General features: G+C 33.8%; 1 protein-coding gene across 1 annotated transcript in view; it reads right to left on the bottom strand.

The window, feature by feature from the left end:
• Itch (itchy E3 ubiquitin protein ligase) overlaps positions 1–16,879 on the bottom strand; it is a 124,621-nt gene that overhangs the window by 56,746 nt on the left and 50,996 nt on the right. Inside the window, 4 exon segments of the mRNA XM_047538719.1 lie at positions 3,184–3,229; positions 11,802–11,939; positions 12,782–12,906; positions 16,685–16,826. Coding sequence (XP_047394675.1) covers positions 3,184–3,229; positions 11,802–11,939; positions 12,782–12,906; positions 16,685–16,826 — 451 coding nt within the window.

Here is a 16,879-nt window from a genome sequence, read left to right on the forward strand (position 1 = left end):
TATAAAATACGTGGGTCAAAGTATACAAACATTTTGAAGGTTGAAATATTGATTGCTAAATGGTTTAAAAAGTATTTCTGAAGGTAATAGTTTAACTGTTCTCCCATCAGCTGCATATGAAAATACCCATTTTATCATAAAGTTAAATCTTTGCCAATTTGGTAAAGAAAAATGTTATCTTCTTTAATGATGTTGAACAATATTTCATATAATTACAGACCATTTGGGACAGGTTGACATATTTGACTCCATGGAAATGTTATAGGTCAAGCTATATGGGCAATGACCAAACAGACTCCATTTTACCTTGAGACTCCATGTTATGTAGGAAATGCTTCTCCCTTGGGAACACTCCGCCTCTGTACCCATCATTAGTTACTTAGCATGACATGTTTAGCAATATGAAATGACAATTCTTATGTAATGAAAAATTGCTCTCTTTTGATTCCCACTGCTCCTAAACAATGTACTGTGTGAATGGTGATCATGTGGATGTTAGTAACCATTCTTTAGTTTGTAACTAAGTAAAGGTCGTTTTGACCCACTTCCCCCTCTGTGATGATCTCATGATGTTAGTTTGTAATTTCGAATCATAGCAACAGACACTTATGATTGAGTGATTTTTGGTATAAGAACCCCTACAATCCTATAGTTGGGGCTATTCTCCCAAGAGCCATTTTTGGGGGCATTGTGTGAGACAGTCAGGTGGCCAGCTTAATAAAGACTCTCAAATTTGGACTTCTCAGTGATGATTCATCTGTTCTTAAGTTACACCCCATAACACATTCAAGTTTCTTCTTCTATGAATTGTATTTATACTTTTTGTACATTTTTCTATAGAGAATAATTTTCCTTATTTTGTTAGAACTCATCTATCATGTTGGTTAAACAGCTCTTTTTATGCTATTTTTAAAATGAGTTTTATATTTCTATGTAATTAAATTTATTCAGCAATGAATTAATGTTGATGAATTTTCTTCTATAGTTTTTATAGTTTCTTCAAACAATTTAAAAATTAGTTTGGAATCTACTTGGTCTTGCAATAATCTAAAGCATTAATCTGGCTTTTTTCAAACAGTCTGCTTTCCTTAGCTTATTCATCTAAAACCACATTCTCTTCTGCAGCTTTTAAGTGTAAATACCCCATCTTTTTAAAAAACTTTTTTCTTGTAACTTCTGTTTGTAATCTTGTATTCCCACTTCTAACCATCCCTTCTTCAATCTGTCTTCTTCCTCCCACCCACTAAATATAGATCATTATGGTTCTATTCTTGCCCTCCTTTTGCTTCTCCATAATTCCCCCTAGGATCTCAAATTCCATGATTTCAAACATCTTCTCTGAAGAATGCTTCCCAAATCAGAATTTCTAGTTATTTTCTTACTCCCATTCCTTGGTATCAAATTATCAACTAAACACAGATCTAGAATACTCTCTAATCCAAAGGCTTCTCTTCCTCCAAGGAAAAGAAGTGCCTGCTATCCTCCCAGGCAATTGTAGTTTTCTTCTTCCTGTGCCTCTTGACATAGGTACTTGGGAGACTGAGGCAGGAGGATCTCAAATTCAAGGCCAGCCTAGGAAACCCAGCAAGACCCTGTCTTGAAACAAAATTTAAAAACGGATGGGAATGTAGCTCAGTGGTAGACCTGGTTTCAATTCAAGTACTGTGGCTCCCTCTCAAAAAAAAAGTTTTTTTATAAATCTACAGATAAATTTATGTAATTTTACTGTTTTTTAATTTTGGCACCAGGGACTGAACCCAGAAGTGCCCAACCACTGCGCACATCCCTAGCCTTTCTGATGTTCTATTTTGAGACAGGGTCTCACTGAGTTGATTAGGGCCTTACTAAGTTGCAGAGGCTGGCCTTGAACTTGCAACCTTCCTGCCTTAGCCTCCCAAAATGCTGGGATCACACCACACCTGGCTATTTACATAATTTTAAAAACATTTTCTATTGCTTTTTCCAGAAAGAAGTTACTATTCCTGAATATTCTACTTCTTGGCTGGGATGTGGCTCAGGGGTAGAGTGCCTGCCTACCATATGTGCAAGCCTCTGGGTTGGATCCTCAGCAAAGCAAAAAGATAAAAAATTAAAAATAAATAAATAAATAAATAAATAAATAATTTAAAAAATGTGAATCCACATCTACTGGGATTAGTATAGGACATGATTCTTTGTCAGGAGTGAATCTATGAAGATAGATTTCTATTTAGTAACTACTTTATAAACTTTGGTTTTTCTAAAGACCTTGGTAAATTACCTTTTTAAAAATGTTTTATTATGAAAATTTCCATATATCACAAAAATAGAAAGATTAGTGCAACAACCTCCCATGTACCCATCAATCCAGATTCAACATTTTGCTCAATTTGCTTCACTATCTTCCCCTGCAGCATGTGACACAAGAGCATCACCTTCTTCTAGATAATTTTCCCTTATGATCTATGCTGCTACTTATCTGGTTCTCCCATTCTTACCCCTCCACTTCTGTTTCATCTTCTTCTCACCTACTGCTTAAGCAATTTGGGAAAAACAAAGACTCCAAAGGGATTTTTAAATGATTGTACACTGTTTTTAAGACACGTCACTTACTACTTTAAGAGCAGGGTCATTTCCTTTCCTAATTTTATTCTCCCATTATCAGTTTCCAGAATAACTAATGAACAAAGTTTGTTAAATCAATTAACATGATCCGAGATTTTCAACACATCGTAGGCCCAAACCTATAGACAGACAAAAAAAAGTACTGAACCTAGGCTAACAGCAAACAGATGGTACAAATCTCTGCCCCTTCTAAAGAAGGTTCACAAGACACTGCAAGTAGTGGTGACTTTCACTCGTGTGCAGAATTCCTACTCCAGCTTTCCTGAAAAACAAGCCTACTAGCAGACTGATAACCCTGAGATTCAGAACTCCTGTCTTTTGAAGGTATCAATAAATTCACTGTCTTCAAACTAAAGGAAATATCAGCAATTTGTTTATCTCTGGCCTCCCGCTAGATAGCTGCAATCAAATAAACTATGAGTTTTCAATATTTCACAAATATTTCCTTTCTTACCTTGAATCTTCAATTCTTTTTGACAATCATTTATTCTCATGTCAGTGTGAGCCTGAAGTTTTCATGAGTCTACATTAATTTTACCTCTTTCTGAATTCTGTGGTAAGCAATCAGTAAACTCTTACCTTGTTTCGTCCTTGGGTCTGGAGCCATCATCATTCTGTGAAGCACCTTTAACGTCAATAAAATTTAAATAGAAAATGAGTTAAGATAGTAGATTTCAATGATTTTTCTAAATACACCATGTGAGTAAATCCTTTTATTAAATCTCTTTAGTACAGAACTAACTTCATGAATTTTTTTGCTTTTGTTTTTGCCATACTGGGATTGAACCCAGTGCCTTATGAACACTAGGAAAGCACTGTACCACTGAGCTCTATCCCCAGCCCCAACTTCAGTTTTAAAGGTGTTCATATGATTGAAAGAAATTTTACCAAAATTTTATACAAATGTTTATCAATATGTGTAACAGATGTTCTTAGTGAAGGTATATTTCTCATGAACTATGTTTGCCTTTTTTGAAACATACATTTGACTCCAATTCAAACCTAGTATTTAGTTATCTTTTGTATCCCAAATACCTCAAGAAAAGTACTGATCATCAGTAGGATGATTCATAAAACAAGATTCTGAAAACGGAAAACCAGTAACACTTCTATCTCATGCAGGGCCCTGGGAGAAGAGCTTCAAGAATAGGAAAGGCATAGATAAGTTTCAAAGTATCCAAAATGAATGCCATATGTTCATGTTTTATTCCCATTTTATTTACGGAAAATACACCTAGAATTCTGTCAGGGCTTGTGTACTTCAAGTGTTAGAGAAAAGCTGCTAGACGTAGGCTCATGACAGCAGACTACGACAGTGAAGAAGAAGAAAAAAACTGTAAAATGTAGAAAAAGAGAAATCAGGTTCAACAATTTAGGTCCAACTGGTAAAGAACAACACTCCCTCGATACAGTCATGTAATATTACTACATTACACTAGAGTTTATTAATGGATTAATTCATTAAAAAGATGCTGAGTCACAACCATATTATACCATTCTTAGCAAGGTTGGCAAGTGTCCATTCAGCCTAGAAATATAAATTTTAGGGCTGGGTGTACATCAGTGGTAAGTGCATGCTTAGCATGCCAGAGTCCTGTTCAATCCCCAGCACTGCAAAAAACAAACAAATAGAAATATGCATTTATACAGAGGACTGGGAAGAAAGAATGTGGTATATCTATGCAGTGGAAATTATCCAGTAATAAAAAGAATAAACTACTGAAACATGGTATTTCATAGATGAACCTTAAAACATTATGCTAAATGAAGGCATGAACAAAAAATATATATATTGTATAATTCCATTTATATGAAATGCCCAGAGAAGATCAATTTTTTTAGAGACAAAAAATAGATTAGTGATTGCTTAGGGCTAGATATGGGAATAGGATTTCCTCCAAATGGGCAAGAGGAATTTTACTCAGACAAAAATGTTTTAAACCTGATTCAAAATGGTATGCTTCCCATAATTAAATTACCAAAAATAAAACTGTATATTTGAAATGATATATAAAATACAATTTGATAAAGCTGTTAAAATGATTTTTAAAATATAGTACAACATGATACCTTAGGCTGTGAAAAGGTAAATTTGAGTTCTGTAAGAATTCTTTTTTTCATTAAACTTTATTTATTTTGTTAAACTTTTTTTTTACATTAATAAATATTGTTTTTAAAAAGAAATCTTTTCATACATGTATATAGGGTAATAATGTCTGTCTCACAATCTACCGTCCTTCCCCCCCCATTCACCCCAAGAATTCTTTTTATGGGCCGGGTTTGTAGCTCAGTGGTACATAGCTTGCCTAGCACAGGTGAAGCACTGGGTTCAATCCTAAGCACCACATAAAAATAGATAAATAAAATGAAGTATTGTGTCCATCTATAACTTAAAAAAAAAAAATTAAAACAAAAATTCTTTTTATATTATCCCCAATAATCCCTAAAATGGCTGATAAATGAGACATTAATGAGAAAACCTCACTAAAATATTTGGCTGTTAAATATCCAGTTATTAAAATCAGTCAACTAGTATTTTGCTCCTCTCAAAATCAAGAAAATCACCTAGAATAACCTATTTAAATCTACCAATAACTGCTACTTCAAAACTTTCTCATTTATTACAGTAAAGCATAGTATTAACTACATAGGTTTTGAGGCCAAACTTTGTGAATTTGTATCCTAGTTTCATCATATACTAACTTTGTGACCTTAAAAAAAGTATATTTGGCTTTTCTTTGCCTTTTTCTTCACATATAAAATGGGGATAGGGTGGGGGATGTGGCTCAGTGGTAGAACACTTGCCTAGCATGTGCCCAGTTCCAGGTTCAATCCCAATACTGCCAAAGAATAAAATAAAATAGGGATAATGGTGACACCTACATTATTGTGTAGATATGCGCATTAAACATGTACACACTTAGAACAGTACCAGCACATGTAAGTACTCCATGAACATTAGTGTTATTACTTTCCAAAATTTGTATCTCATTAGTCAAGTCTGAACAAGGGCTGTTTTTATTCAATTTTTTATTTTGCTTCAATATGGGGGTAAGTCATAACTATTACTTTTTTTTTAATTTAAAAATTCTTTTATTTGTTCTTTATAGATATATATGACAGTACAGTGCATTTTGACATATTATACACACATGGAGTATAGCTTATTCTATTTAGGATCCCATTCTTGGGTTATACGTGATGTTGAGTTTTAATGTATTGCTCTTTTAAAATATTCCCAATTCATGAAATTTCCCAAGAAAAACTAATCAGATTTCTAAATGCACATGCTTTACCCACAGCAAACTCTGGATGATCTAGAAGATCTCTTCTACTCTGTAAGCAAAGTCAAAAGAGTCCTCTCACCACAAAATAACTAGCTCCTAGATAAAGCATTTTAACACACTGTTCCTATTTCCTGGATGCCTACCAATCTCGTAAACAAACAAAAAAACTTAACTGACATAACAGAGTAGGAATAGGATGCAGTAAGCAAATGTGAAAAACAGGGTTACTGTGGGGCAATTATCAGCTCTGAAATGGATTAGAAAGCTGTGGGCAGCAGTAAGGTGGGGTCACTGCACCACAGATTGTCACAATAGGTTGGAGACCCAAAGAGCTAAAGTGCTCACTAATCTGGGACATCCTGGCACCTAGCAGAAAACAAAACATTTTCTCTGGAGCAAACAATTCCCAATTTAGGATCTTAAGATTTCAAGAGACTAAGAGAAAATATAAACCTGCAATCAAAGAAAGCAAACAGGGGCTGGGGTTGTGGCTCAGTGGTAAAGCACTTGTCTCACATGTGTGAGGCCCTGGGTTCAATCCTCTGCACCACATAAAAATAAATAAATAAAATAAAGGTACTGTATTCATCTACAACTAAAAAATATATTTAAAAAAACTAGCAAACAGAAATGAGCACAAGCCTCAATGAGAGAAAGAGAAATAAAATCATTTATACTCCCAGAGATTTCAGATGCTGGAATTATCAAATGGAGAATGTAGAGAAAAACTGTATATCAAAAGAAAATTAATGAACAAGAAATAAGAAACAATTAAAGACAAACATTAGCAATTCCACTCCTAGAACTATACTTAAGAAAAATGAAAACATGCCCGCACAGAAACTTGTACCAAAATGTTAATAGCAGCGTTATATATAATAAATCATCATAGCCAAAAGGAAAAAAGCTAAATGTCCATCAATGGATGAATGAATAAACAAATATGCACAATGGAACATAGAAAGCACTAATACATGATACAACTTGGACAAACCTTAAAATCCTTATGCTAAGAATCCATTCATGAAAAGTCAATTATTTGACTTCCTTACTACAATAGAACCAGAATAGGTAAATCCATAGAGACAGAAAGCAAGTTAGTGGTTACCAGAGGTTAGAGGAAAGAGTGAATTAATTATTTTTCTGAGGTTCTAGTTTTGAAACTGGAGAGATTTCTTTGGGAAAACGCTACCACTGAATTGTACACTTTACAAGGGTTAACTGTATGACAAAGAACCAACATTAAAAAGAAATGGAGCACACACAGTAAGAACAAGGGATCACATATTCTGACACCTATTCCTAAATTAATTTTAAATTAATTATAAATATACCTGGAGTATACATGGTAAAGAATAAAGATCTTTATAAGAATATGTTCCTATTCCATAATCATGAATTTTAAAATAAAATGAATTTTTCTCTTTGGGAAAAATAAATAAGAAGTTCACATGTAAGCTCTCACACTGATATGAACAACTGCCCATAATTTGTTAATTTAGATCTCACAATCTACCTAAATTGCAAATTAACAAAAGACCTCTTCCTACAGACTCATAAAAACAGATTAACTCTATACCTAAGTGGAGGAAAACACTAGGACAAATTATATGGGTACTTTCCAAAATGGAGAAACAGAAAATATCAATGGAAAGATAACAGAGATTCTTAGTGGGATAATAAACATTTTTTAGGAGTGGGAGTCAGGGGAACACATAAAGCTAATTTTACAAAACAGCTTGAAGAAAGAAGAGAAAGGAAAAAATGCTGAGTAAATTTTGTTTTGTTTAAAAAAGATTTACTTATAAAACTGCCATTTTAAGAAAATTTATGTACCAAAAAGAAAACTAAAATTTTGTGTTTAAATACCAAAAGAGAGAATATCATCAAATTGAAAAAAAAACCCAGCACTGTAAAAAAAAAAAAAAAAAACACTGAGCTCACAAATCGAAAAAAATCTAGTGGTGCCTATTCATGCCTGTAATCCCAGCTTCTCAGGACACTGAGGGCAAGAGGATTGTAGTTTGAGGCCATTTGAGACCAGCCTTGGTAATTTAGCAAGACCTTATCTCCAAAAACAAAAGAGGGGGGCGGGTGCCTGGGGAGGCAGATCAGTGGTAGAGCTCTTGGCTAGCATATGAGAGGTCCTGGGTTCAAATTAGAGTGGGGAAGGTGGGGGGAGAGAGATGGGGAAAGTAGGGGAAAGTGGGGGAAGAGAGAGAGAAAGAAAGGAGAAGGAGGGTGGAAAGGATGGAGGAAAAGAGAGGGAGGAAGGGAGGGAAGATAGGGAGGAAGGAAGGGAGGGAGAGAAGGAAGGAAGGAAGGAAGGGGGAAGGAAAGAAAGAGACACGGATGGAGGGAGGGAAGCAGGCAGAAAGAAAGATTAAATCCAATCTTCACATTATAACTGAATGTACAGCAACTTATTATTTGGTGACTTTTAATACCAAAATTCAGGCAATGATTTGTTTTTATAAATATTATATTTAGAGGCTGGGGTTGTGGCTTAGTGGTAAAGCACTTGCCTTGCACATGTGAGGCAGTGGGTTCGATCCTCAGCACCACTAAAAATAAAATAAAGGTACTGTGTCCATCTATAACTTAAAAAAAATTAATATTTAAAAATAAACTGAAGGCCTGGGGATATAGGTCAGTGGTATAGTATTTGTCTAGCATGTGCAAGGTCCAGGATTTGATCTCCATCAATAAAATATAATAAGTAAAAAATGGGAATTATTAAAGTCTGTCAGAACAGATTTCTCCCTCCCTTCCTTCCATACTGGGGATTTAACCCAAGGACACTCTATCACTAAGCTACACCCCAGACCTTTTTATTTTGAGACAGGGTTTTTCTAAGTTGTCCATGCTGGCCTCAAATTTACAATTCTCCTACTTCAGCCTCCCAAGTAGGATGTGCCACTGAGCTGGGCTAAAGACAGATTTCTTGTAAGAACTACCCTATGTGTTGTGAATGAGCATGGTCAAGAAAAAAAAAAAAAAAAAAAACCCTAAAAATCTGTAACATTAGAAAAATATTGGCATACAAAAGTAATTCACCTCATCCCAGTTCTTATACAACCAAACAATGCTCACATGCCAAAAATTCAATTTTAGTACTAGACTCTAATTTTCACTTTGGCCTGTATTTAAAAGTTACAGAAATGGAGTTAATCAAAGGACATGGGCAGTTCTCCTCACACATGCTTGTGGCCTGAGCTGGGTGTTTTGTTTTGCTTTGTTTTTTTTCTTATAACAACTCAGAATTTGATTTTAACAACTGGATTTAAAGTTCTTAGGGTAGCCAGGTGCAGTGGCTGACACCTGTAATTCCAACTACTCATGAGATTGAGGGAGAAACACCACAAATTTGAGGCCAGACTGAGCAACTTAGCAAGACCCTGTTTTAAAATAAAATTTCAAAAGTCTGGGGATATAGCTTGGTGAGAAGAGTGCTTGCTCAGCTTGCATGAGGCCCTGGGTTTAATCCCAAATACCACAAAATGAAGTTCCTAGGGTTTTAAGTAAGAAACCAATAGTACATATAAAAAGGCAGTAGCTGGGTACAGAGGCACACACCTGTAATCCCAATGACTTGGAAGGCTAAGGCATGAAGACTGAAATTTCAAGGCCAGCCTAGACAATTGAGCAAGACCCTCAGTAACCTATTGAGACCCTGTCTCAAAATTAAAAACAAAAGAGGCCTGGGGATATACAGTAATGTGCCCCTAGGTTCAATCCTCAGTAGAAAGGAAGGAAGAAAGGAAGGAAGGAGGGAAGACAAAGAAGTATCAATAAATGTGTTTCAGTCTTGACTCTGTATCATATTAGTTTGTATGGAAGTAGCAATACTATTTAAACTCTCAGATCCTTACTTCCCTTATCTGTAAAATGTAGGCAACACCTTACAAAGTTGTGATGGTTAACAAGAATATATGTCAACACAGAGTCCCTAGTAGTGGTAAGTGCTCAATTAATGGCAGTTATGGTATCTGGCATCTCGAGTTCTAAAATCTACTGTGACTACCCAGTTAAAACCTCTCTTTAGGGCTGGGGATATAGCTCAGTTGGTAGAGTGCTTGCCTTGCAAGCACAAGGCCCTGGGTTCAAATCCCCAGCACCGCAAAAAAAAAAAAAAAAAAAAAAAAAAAGACTCTCTTTACCTCAAAGAATAAGTTAAATTTCCATTGTCAATTGCTTTCCTATTTGAGAGGATAATACAGAAATGTCTACTGATGTAGGAAAAAAATAGTAAAGCTATAAAATATACATGCAGTTCAGATTCTACTGTGAAATATGAAGAACAGTTTTATTTTTGCTTACTTTATTTCATAAAAATATGAATACTGACAAATTTTACTTTTGCCTTAATAATATTTTCAACTAATAGGGGGGAAAACTTATGAGGAAGCTATAAATACTGAGGTTTACAGCAGTTTAACAATGGAATTTAACCTGTATTTTATCTTCCAGGCTTTCAACTTATATAAAGAAAAATGGGACTATTACAGATTTCCTGTGAACACTAGTCAATTAAAGTGGCAATTCTGAAGCCGTATAACCATTTTAGAAAATTCCCTCCATCCTCATTAACCTTAAAGAACCAATCTGGAAGATACCTCAGGATTATCTTGAAGGTCCTGCTATGAAAAAAAACTTGTGAGAGAGGAAATAGGAAATCCTCCACCACAACAGAAAAATAAAAGCATCTGATAACCACGAAATGTTTTATAATCTAGTTATACATAAACAAAAATATCTTTGTCAGATTAATCAAGAAAAGCATTACTCTGCTATTAGTCTTAGAGTCTTTTAAATTTATATTTCAAATGAAAATAAATTTAGCACATTAGTAAGTGCTAGAAGTATCTGTTAGGAACCTACTAGCATTTGCTACCAAAATGTTCAGGTGTCACCAGAAACTTCTTACATTGCTTATATTTACTTCCCTTTAACACAAACCAGGAAATCATAAATTATAAGAGATACCAGCTTACATATAACAAATCAGTTTTGTGATTCTGGTAACATGCAACATACAGAAATGGAAAAGAAATGCCAAGTGAATTTCAGCTTATACTGGCTATATGGAAGAGCACTAAGAACTTGGAGTCATATTTCAACTCAACCAGACACTGCTACAGAAAATAAATTATGTCTGCTACTGGGAATGGAGGGGACATGGTATCAACCATACTATATTAACTACTCTCATCAGTATATAGAATAAATACTTAATAAATCAATTCACTACTCACAGGGCCAAGCAGTGATTCAACTTTTTTTCAGCTAGCTTTCAATTTACAGAAAAACACAAATACTTTTTACTCAAAGAAATAATGCAGTAGCTGGGTGCAGTGGTGCACATCTATAATCCTAGCAAGTTGCGAGGCTGAAGCAAGAGGATAGCAACTTCCAAGCCAGCCTCAGCAATTTAGTGAGACCCTGCCTCAAAATAAAACATAAAAAGCGCTGGGAATATGGCTCAGTGGTTAAGCACCCCTGGGTTCAATCCCTGCTACTAAAAATAAAAATAAAGATAAAAATAAAAATAAAATAAAATATAAATATATAAAAACTAAAACAATGCATTAAAGCTGGGCATGCCAGCAGATGCCTATAATCCCAACAAAATTGGGAGGCTGAGACAGGAGGATCATGAGTTCCAAGCCAGCCTGGGCAACTAAGTGAGACACTATCTAAAAATAAAAAATAAAAAAGGCTTGGGATGCTGCTCAGTGGTAGAATAGCCCTGATTTAAATCTCTAGTACCATTAAGGGAAAAAAAAAAAAAAAAAAAATCATTAAAAAACAAATGTTTAAAGTGATCAGTATATATTTTAAAAAGGAAATAAAATCATTTCTTTCTTATGAAGAATCATGAAAGACCTTGAACAAAAAGTGATCACTTACTTTCTGAACATGTAGTTTCACCATTAGTAACAACTTCAGCTTCTAACTGCAGCCCATCAAGACAAATTGACAAGTCTCCCATTGTCTCTGTTGGCTCTTTGTCACCTGCAAGCTGCAAAGTCACAATAACTTCTTCAACTGAAAAAGAATAAAATTATAGAAAAATGGTTAATTTTTCATTTAACTGTTAAAAAAAATCTAGTACCAGAAAAAAGTACATGTGTATTTAAATTGTTTTGCTCTACTTCACCCAAAGTTTGAGGTCTTTTGACATCAAAACATTTTATTTTAAAAAGAACAAAATTTGCTAATGTTTAGTAGCCATAATGTGAAATATTAAATATCTCACTAATTTCACTTATTATATTCATTTCATTCTTTTAAGATGAAAACCAAGATTATTTAGCAATATATGGCTGGATTATATTAAATGAAAACATAATTTGAGAATGGATTACATCTCATAAGCCCTGAGAAAGAAAATTCTTAAAGGTATATTTAAGCAGTCAAAAAATAGAAAAATTATGTTTTAAAATCATGATATTAATCAAAATAAGCTATTTTGATAATAGCTTTGAATTTTGTAAGTGTAAATAAAACCACCACTACTAAAATGAAATAAGCATTTTAAAAACATTGAGAAGTCTACCTATGCCTATTACCTTCAATGTCAAAATACTCTGAAGTGAGATTGTTTTTCCTTTATCTCTGCTCTAAATTTTTTAGTTTTCCATAACTGGCTATGTATTATTTTAATATTATCTATTTACTAAGTAAATATTTACTAAAAATAGTAGATGTAAAATGAATAGTCAAACCAAGTTTACTTAAAATGCTTTAAATAGTTCAAGATTCATCTCTCTGTATTAACTCAATAACCAATATGAGTCACTCACATATTTGACAAAAATCTCTTCCACAGAAACAAACAGCTAAGCAAAATTTTCTATTACCAGTTTCTATTACTTTTACATACATACGTTTCATATTGTTTGACTTTAATGTCTCATAAATATCTAATGCAGCAGTTCCCAACAAAACATCAGATTTCAGTGTCTGGTGACTCCACACTCGAAAGTGTAATTTACTCACAGGGGTAACGATACTAAAAGTGAAAAAAAAGGGAAAATATTAGTTTCATTAAATATCATAATGGGATCCTAAAGAAATTACAATTAAGTTTAATGTCTAAAGTGTCTCACTGCACCCCTTATAGTTAACTATATAACCAATATTGACTATGTTCTATAATCTTATGAAAACAGCTTGCACAGTCATTTTCACTTGCGTTTGAATTACCAGAGGAGCTTCACACACATATTGTCAACAAAAGCAAAATTGCTTATACTGCAACAAACCATTAAGAGTGAATTTACTAAAATATCACATGTATCCCCCATGGTATCCCATAAATATGTATAATTCTTTTTTTTTTTTTTTTTTTTTTTTTGGTGCTAGGGATCAAACCCAGGGCCTTGTGCATGGTAGGTAAGCACTCTACCAAAAGAGCTATATCCCCAGCCCCAAATATGTATAATTTGTATGTGTCTATTTGAAAATTAATAAACTTTTTAAAAGTGTGAATTTACAAATTAAGTACTAATTTTATGCCAGTTTGTTGAGCTTGAGGTTCTTTCATTTAATCTTCACAGTAACTTTATGAGGTAGGAATTATGGTTCCCATCTTTAGATATTGAAACTGATATTTAGAGGTAAAGCAAATTGCTTAAGGTCACACAAACATGATATTAATCAAAATCAAAAGTCAACTATTAAAATTTATGCTAAAAGGTTCCTCAGGCAATATAATGATTTGAGGATTACATTAGAGATACCAAGTTTCACACTGAGAAAGGCAAAGTGTCTAGGAAAACTATCAAGCAAAGGCTCACACATATCTTGCTAATAAGTAACCAATAAAGAATATACTCTATAATGGTCTTTTCCAAAGTAAATGGGGTATTAGAATTTGGAATAAACATAAAAACTATGTTAGAGTCAAAAACTAGAAAAACTGGAGCATGTTGTAGTTCTATGGTTCAATTCTATAAGCACAGATTTCAGAAATATTTGAATTTCTTTATATTTCATTCTAAAATGTGATCAAATTTGGAGGGGCAAAGAAACACCCTTTTAGACGTCTACCTATGCCTACTACTGCCATCATCATATTTCCACCATCATTTTTAAAAAATATTTTAGTTGTCAATGGACCTTATTTTACTTATTTATATGTGGTACTTAGAATTGAACCCAGTGCCTCACTGAGCCACAATCCCAGCCCCTCCACCATCATTTTAATAGTAATAAGTAGTACCTTAAACAAACTAAAAAAATTTTCCACCTTCACACTGCCCCCTTTTGGGGAAAGGGGACAATGTATTTTTCTCTTTTTAACATTCTCAGATATGACTTTCAGGAGAGCACATAAAACATATTATATTAAGAACGCGTTTCTCTAGCTGGGCACAGTAGCACATGCCTGTAATCTCAGTGACTCAGGAGGCTGAGGCAGGAGGATCACAAGTTCAAGGCCAGTTTTGGCAAATGGGTAAGACATTGTCTCGAAAATAAATAAATAAATAAAAAGGGTTGGGGATATAGCTCAGCAGTAGTGTACCTTCAGGTTCAAACCTAAGTACTAAAAAAAAAAAAGAACAACAAGAACAAGAAAGCATTTCTTTAAAAGCCAACAAGGAAGCCATAATGGGGAAGAAATAAAAGGAAAATAAATTTTAACTTTTTTTTTTACTATGGAAAAGGGTACAATCAGAGAGTTTATCTAAATTTCAATTTAATTCTAGACAGCAGCCTATAAAGCTTCCTATACAGCAATGGAAGTTGTGTTAAAATTGCTGGCCAACGTGCTACAACTTAAAAATATAGGAGACAAACTTGAGCTGTAAGTTCCCCAAACATCTGGGTTCAGCTACAGCACTAGCATATAGGGCTACGAGGAGTTTATTTCTTCCTAACTTCTGAACTAAGCAATTCATGGCATTGATAGGCTAAGAGCCATACTAAGCGCCTCAAAGTGCAAACTTAGCACTAATTACAGCTGGAAATTAGATGAGCAGTCACTCTATTATTAAACTTAACGTCTTTGGTCATTGTAGACACTGTGACCTTTTACAAATCTCACTTATGTTTACATTTTTTTAATTCTTATATTGCTTAAATTAGACTTGATCTATAATGGGCCACTAATTAAAAACATCCTAAAAAACCATTAATGCTGAAATAATGCAGATGAAAAGCATCAGAATGATAATTCTGTAAATCAGGGTAGCTCAATGGTAAAGTGCTTGCCTAATATTTGTGAGGTCCTGAGTTCAATTCCCAGTATGAGAGAGATGGGGGGGGAGGGTTGGTATTCTGCAAAATGGACTGGACCTCAAAATTTAAATTTTAAATTTCATTCATTTGCTCAAAATCATCATAAAGTATATCAATATGTCCCTTGAACTTTAATACCCATGTTAAAGATGCAGGTATTTCAAATTATTTTGTCATTTACAAATGAATAAATACAATCCACATAAGTATGTATTATGTGAAGAGAAGAGTTTATAGTTTTTGATGCCTTATTGTACCATGTAGGAATAAAGACCTTTTTTTGTCATTTGTTTATTCTCCTATGAGGAAAAAAATTTCAAGTATTCCAAGTATAATATAATGAAAGTAACTTGTCTTTGTAATATTTGATGTGGTAACAATTAGATATTTTGATCTACATTTTAACACACATTTGCTCCCCTAATCAAATGTACTACGCTATTTTCAAATCCTTTTGTTGATAAACTATGCTTTTTATCTTATTTTTAAAATGAAAATTAATCTATAACTCCCTTCAGTGAGTATTCAATATCGTGGGTTATATTGTCAATATTTGGGATTTTTGTCAGTCAGTGTTGAAACTGAGCTTTATTCTACTTCTATGAATTTCTACTACAGATGAAAACACCAGCATTAAAGATATATGCATACAGATGTCTATTACACTAGTCTAGTAACATAATATTAGAAAATATTAGAAAATAATCAATCAATAGGGAATTAAACAAATTAAGATAAATTATTTGTCCATCTAAATTAAGAAATACTATGAAAATCAGAAATATGTAGTTATATGAGTGATATCAGACCTTTATGTACTCAGCTAGAAAGATAAACATGATAAAAGTATTAAGTACAAAAACAAAGTCATAGATAAAATGTATAGTGTAATGTGTTTTTAAAATAGAAGAATACTCTTGTGTTGATTTGAAGGGCACAAAAATTTAAATAAACAAAAAACTATTTTTAAAAACAAAGTTAAAAATAAAGTGAGTTAGCTGGGTAGAGTGACACATGCCTGTAATCCCAGTGGTTCAGAAGGCTGAGGCAGGAGGATCACAAGTTCAAAACCAGCCTCAGCAACTTAGCAAGGTCCCAAGCAACATAGCAAGACCCTGTCTCAAAATAAATAATAAAAAGGGCTAGAGATGTGGCTCAGTGGTTAAGTGTGCCTGAGTGCAATCCCTAGTACTCCCCGCTCCAATAAAATAAAAAATAAAGTGAGCTGCTTATTACCCCTCATTCAACCCCAAGATAAGAAAAGAGCTGCTATAAATCTTTCTACGTTCATGACCACGGGCCCTCCCAGTTATTCAGTTATCATAGTGATATCATAACCTTCTAAACTGGAGAAGGTAAAGAAAGAGACTAGAAGAACAGAGAGGGAAATAGCTAAAGAGTAACAAAGATAGATAAGAGGAAAGAGTCCTAGGAAAGGAGGGGGAAAAAATAGGTGAAAGAGAAAAAAAGAAGAGCAAAGAAATAAGTGGAGTGCTGCTCACCTACTAAACAAAATATTATGCCATAAAAAATATTTTCAAACTTACACTGTAAGGGGTTGCTTCCATTTGGGGCTGTTGGTATTGTTGCATTTTTCTGTCTTTTTTGACTGTCCATCCACTGTGACTTCCACATAAGGACTTGGTCCAAACCAGTTCTTTTTATTTTCTTTAAGTTTTGCTGAGATGACTATGTAAAAGAATATAATATTGAGATGTTATTTCAATAGTCAAGTCAACTTA

The sequence above is a fragment of the Sciurus carolinensis genome, chromosome 2 (assembly GCF_902686445.1).
Source record: "Sciurus carolinensis chromosome 2, mSciCar1.2, whole genome shotgun sequence".
NCBI classification, from domain to species: Eukaryota; Metazoa; Chordata; class Mammalia; order Rodentia; family Sciuridae; genus Sciurus; species Sciurus carolinensis.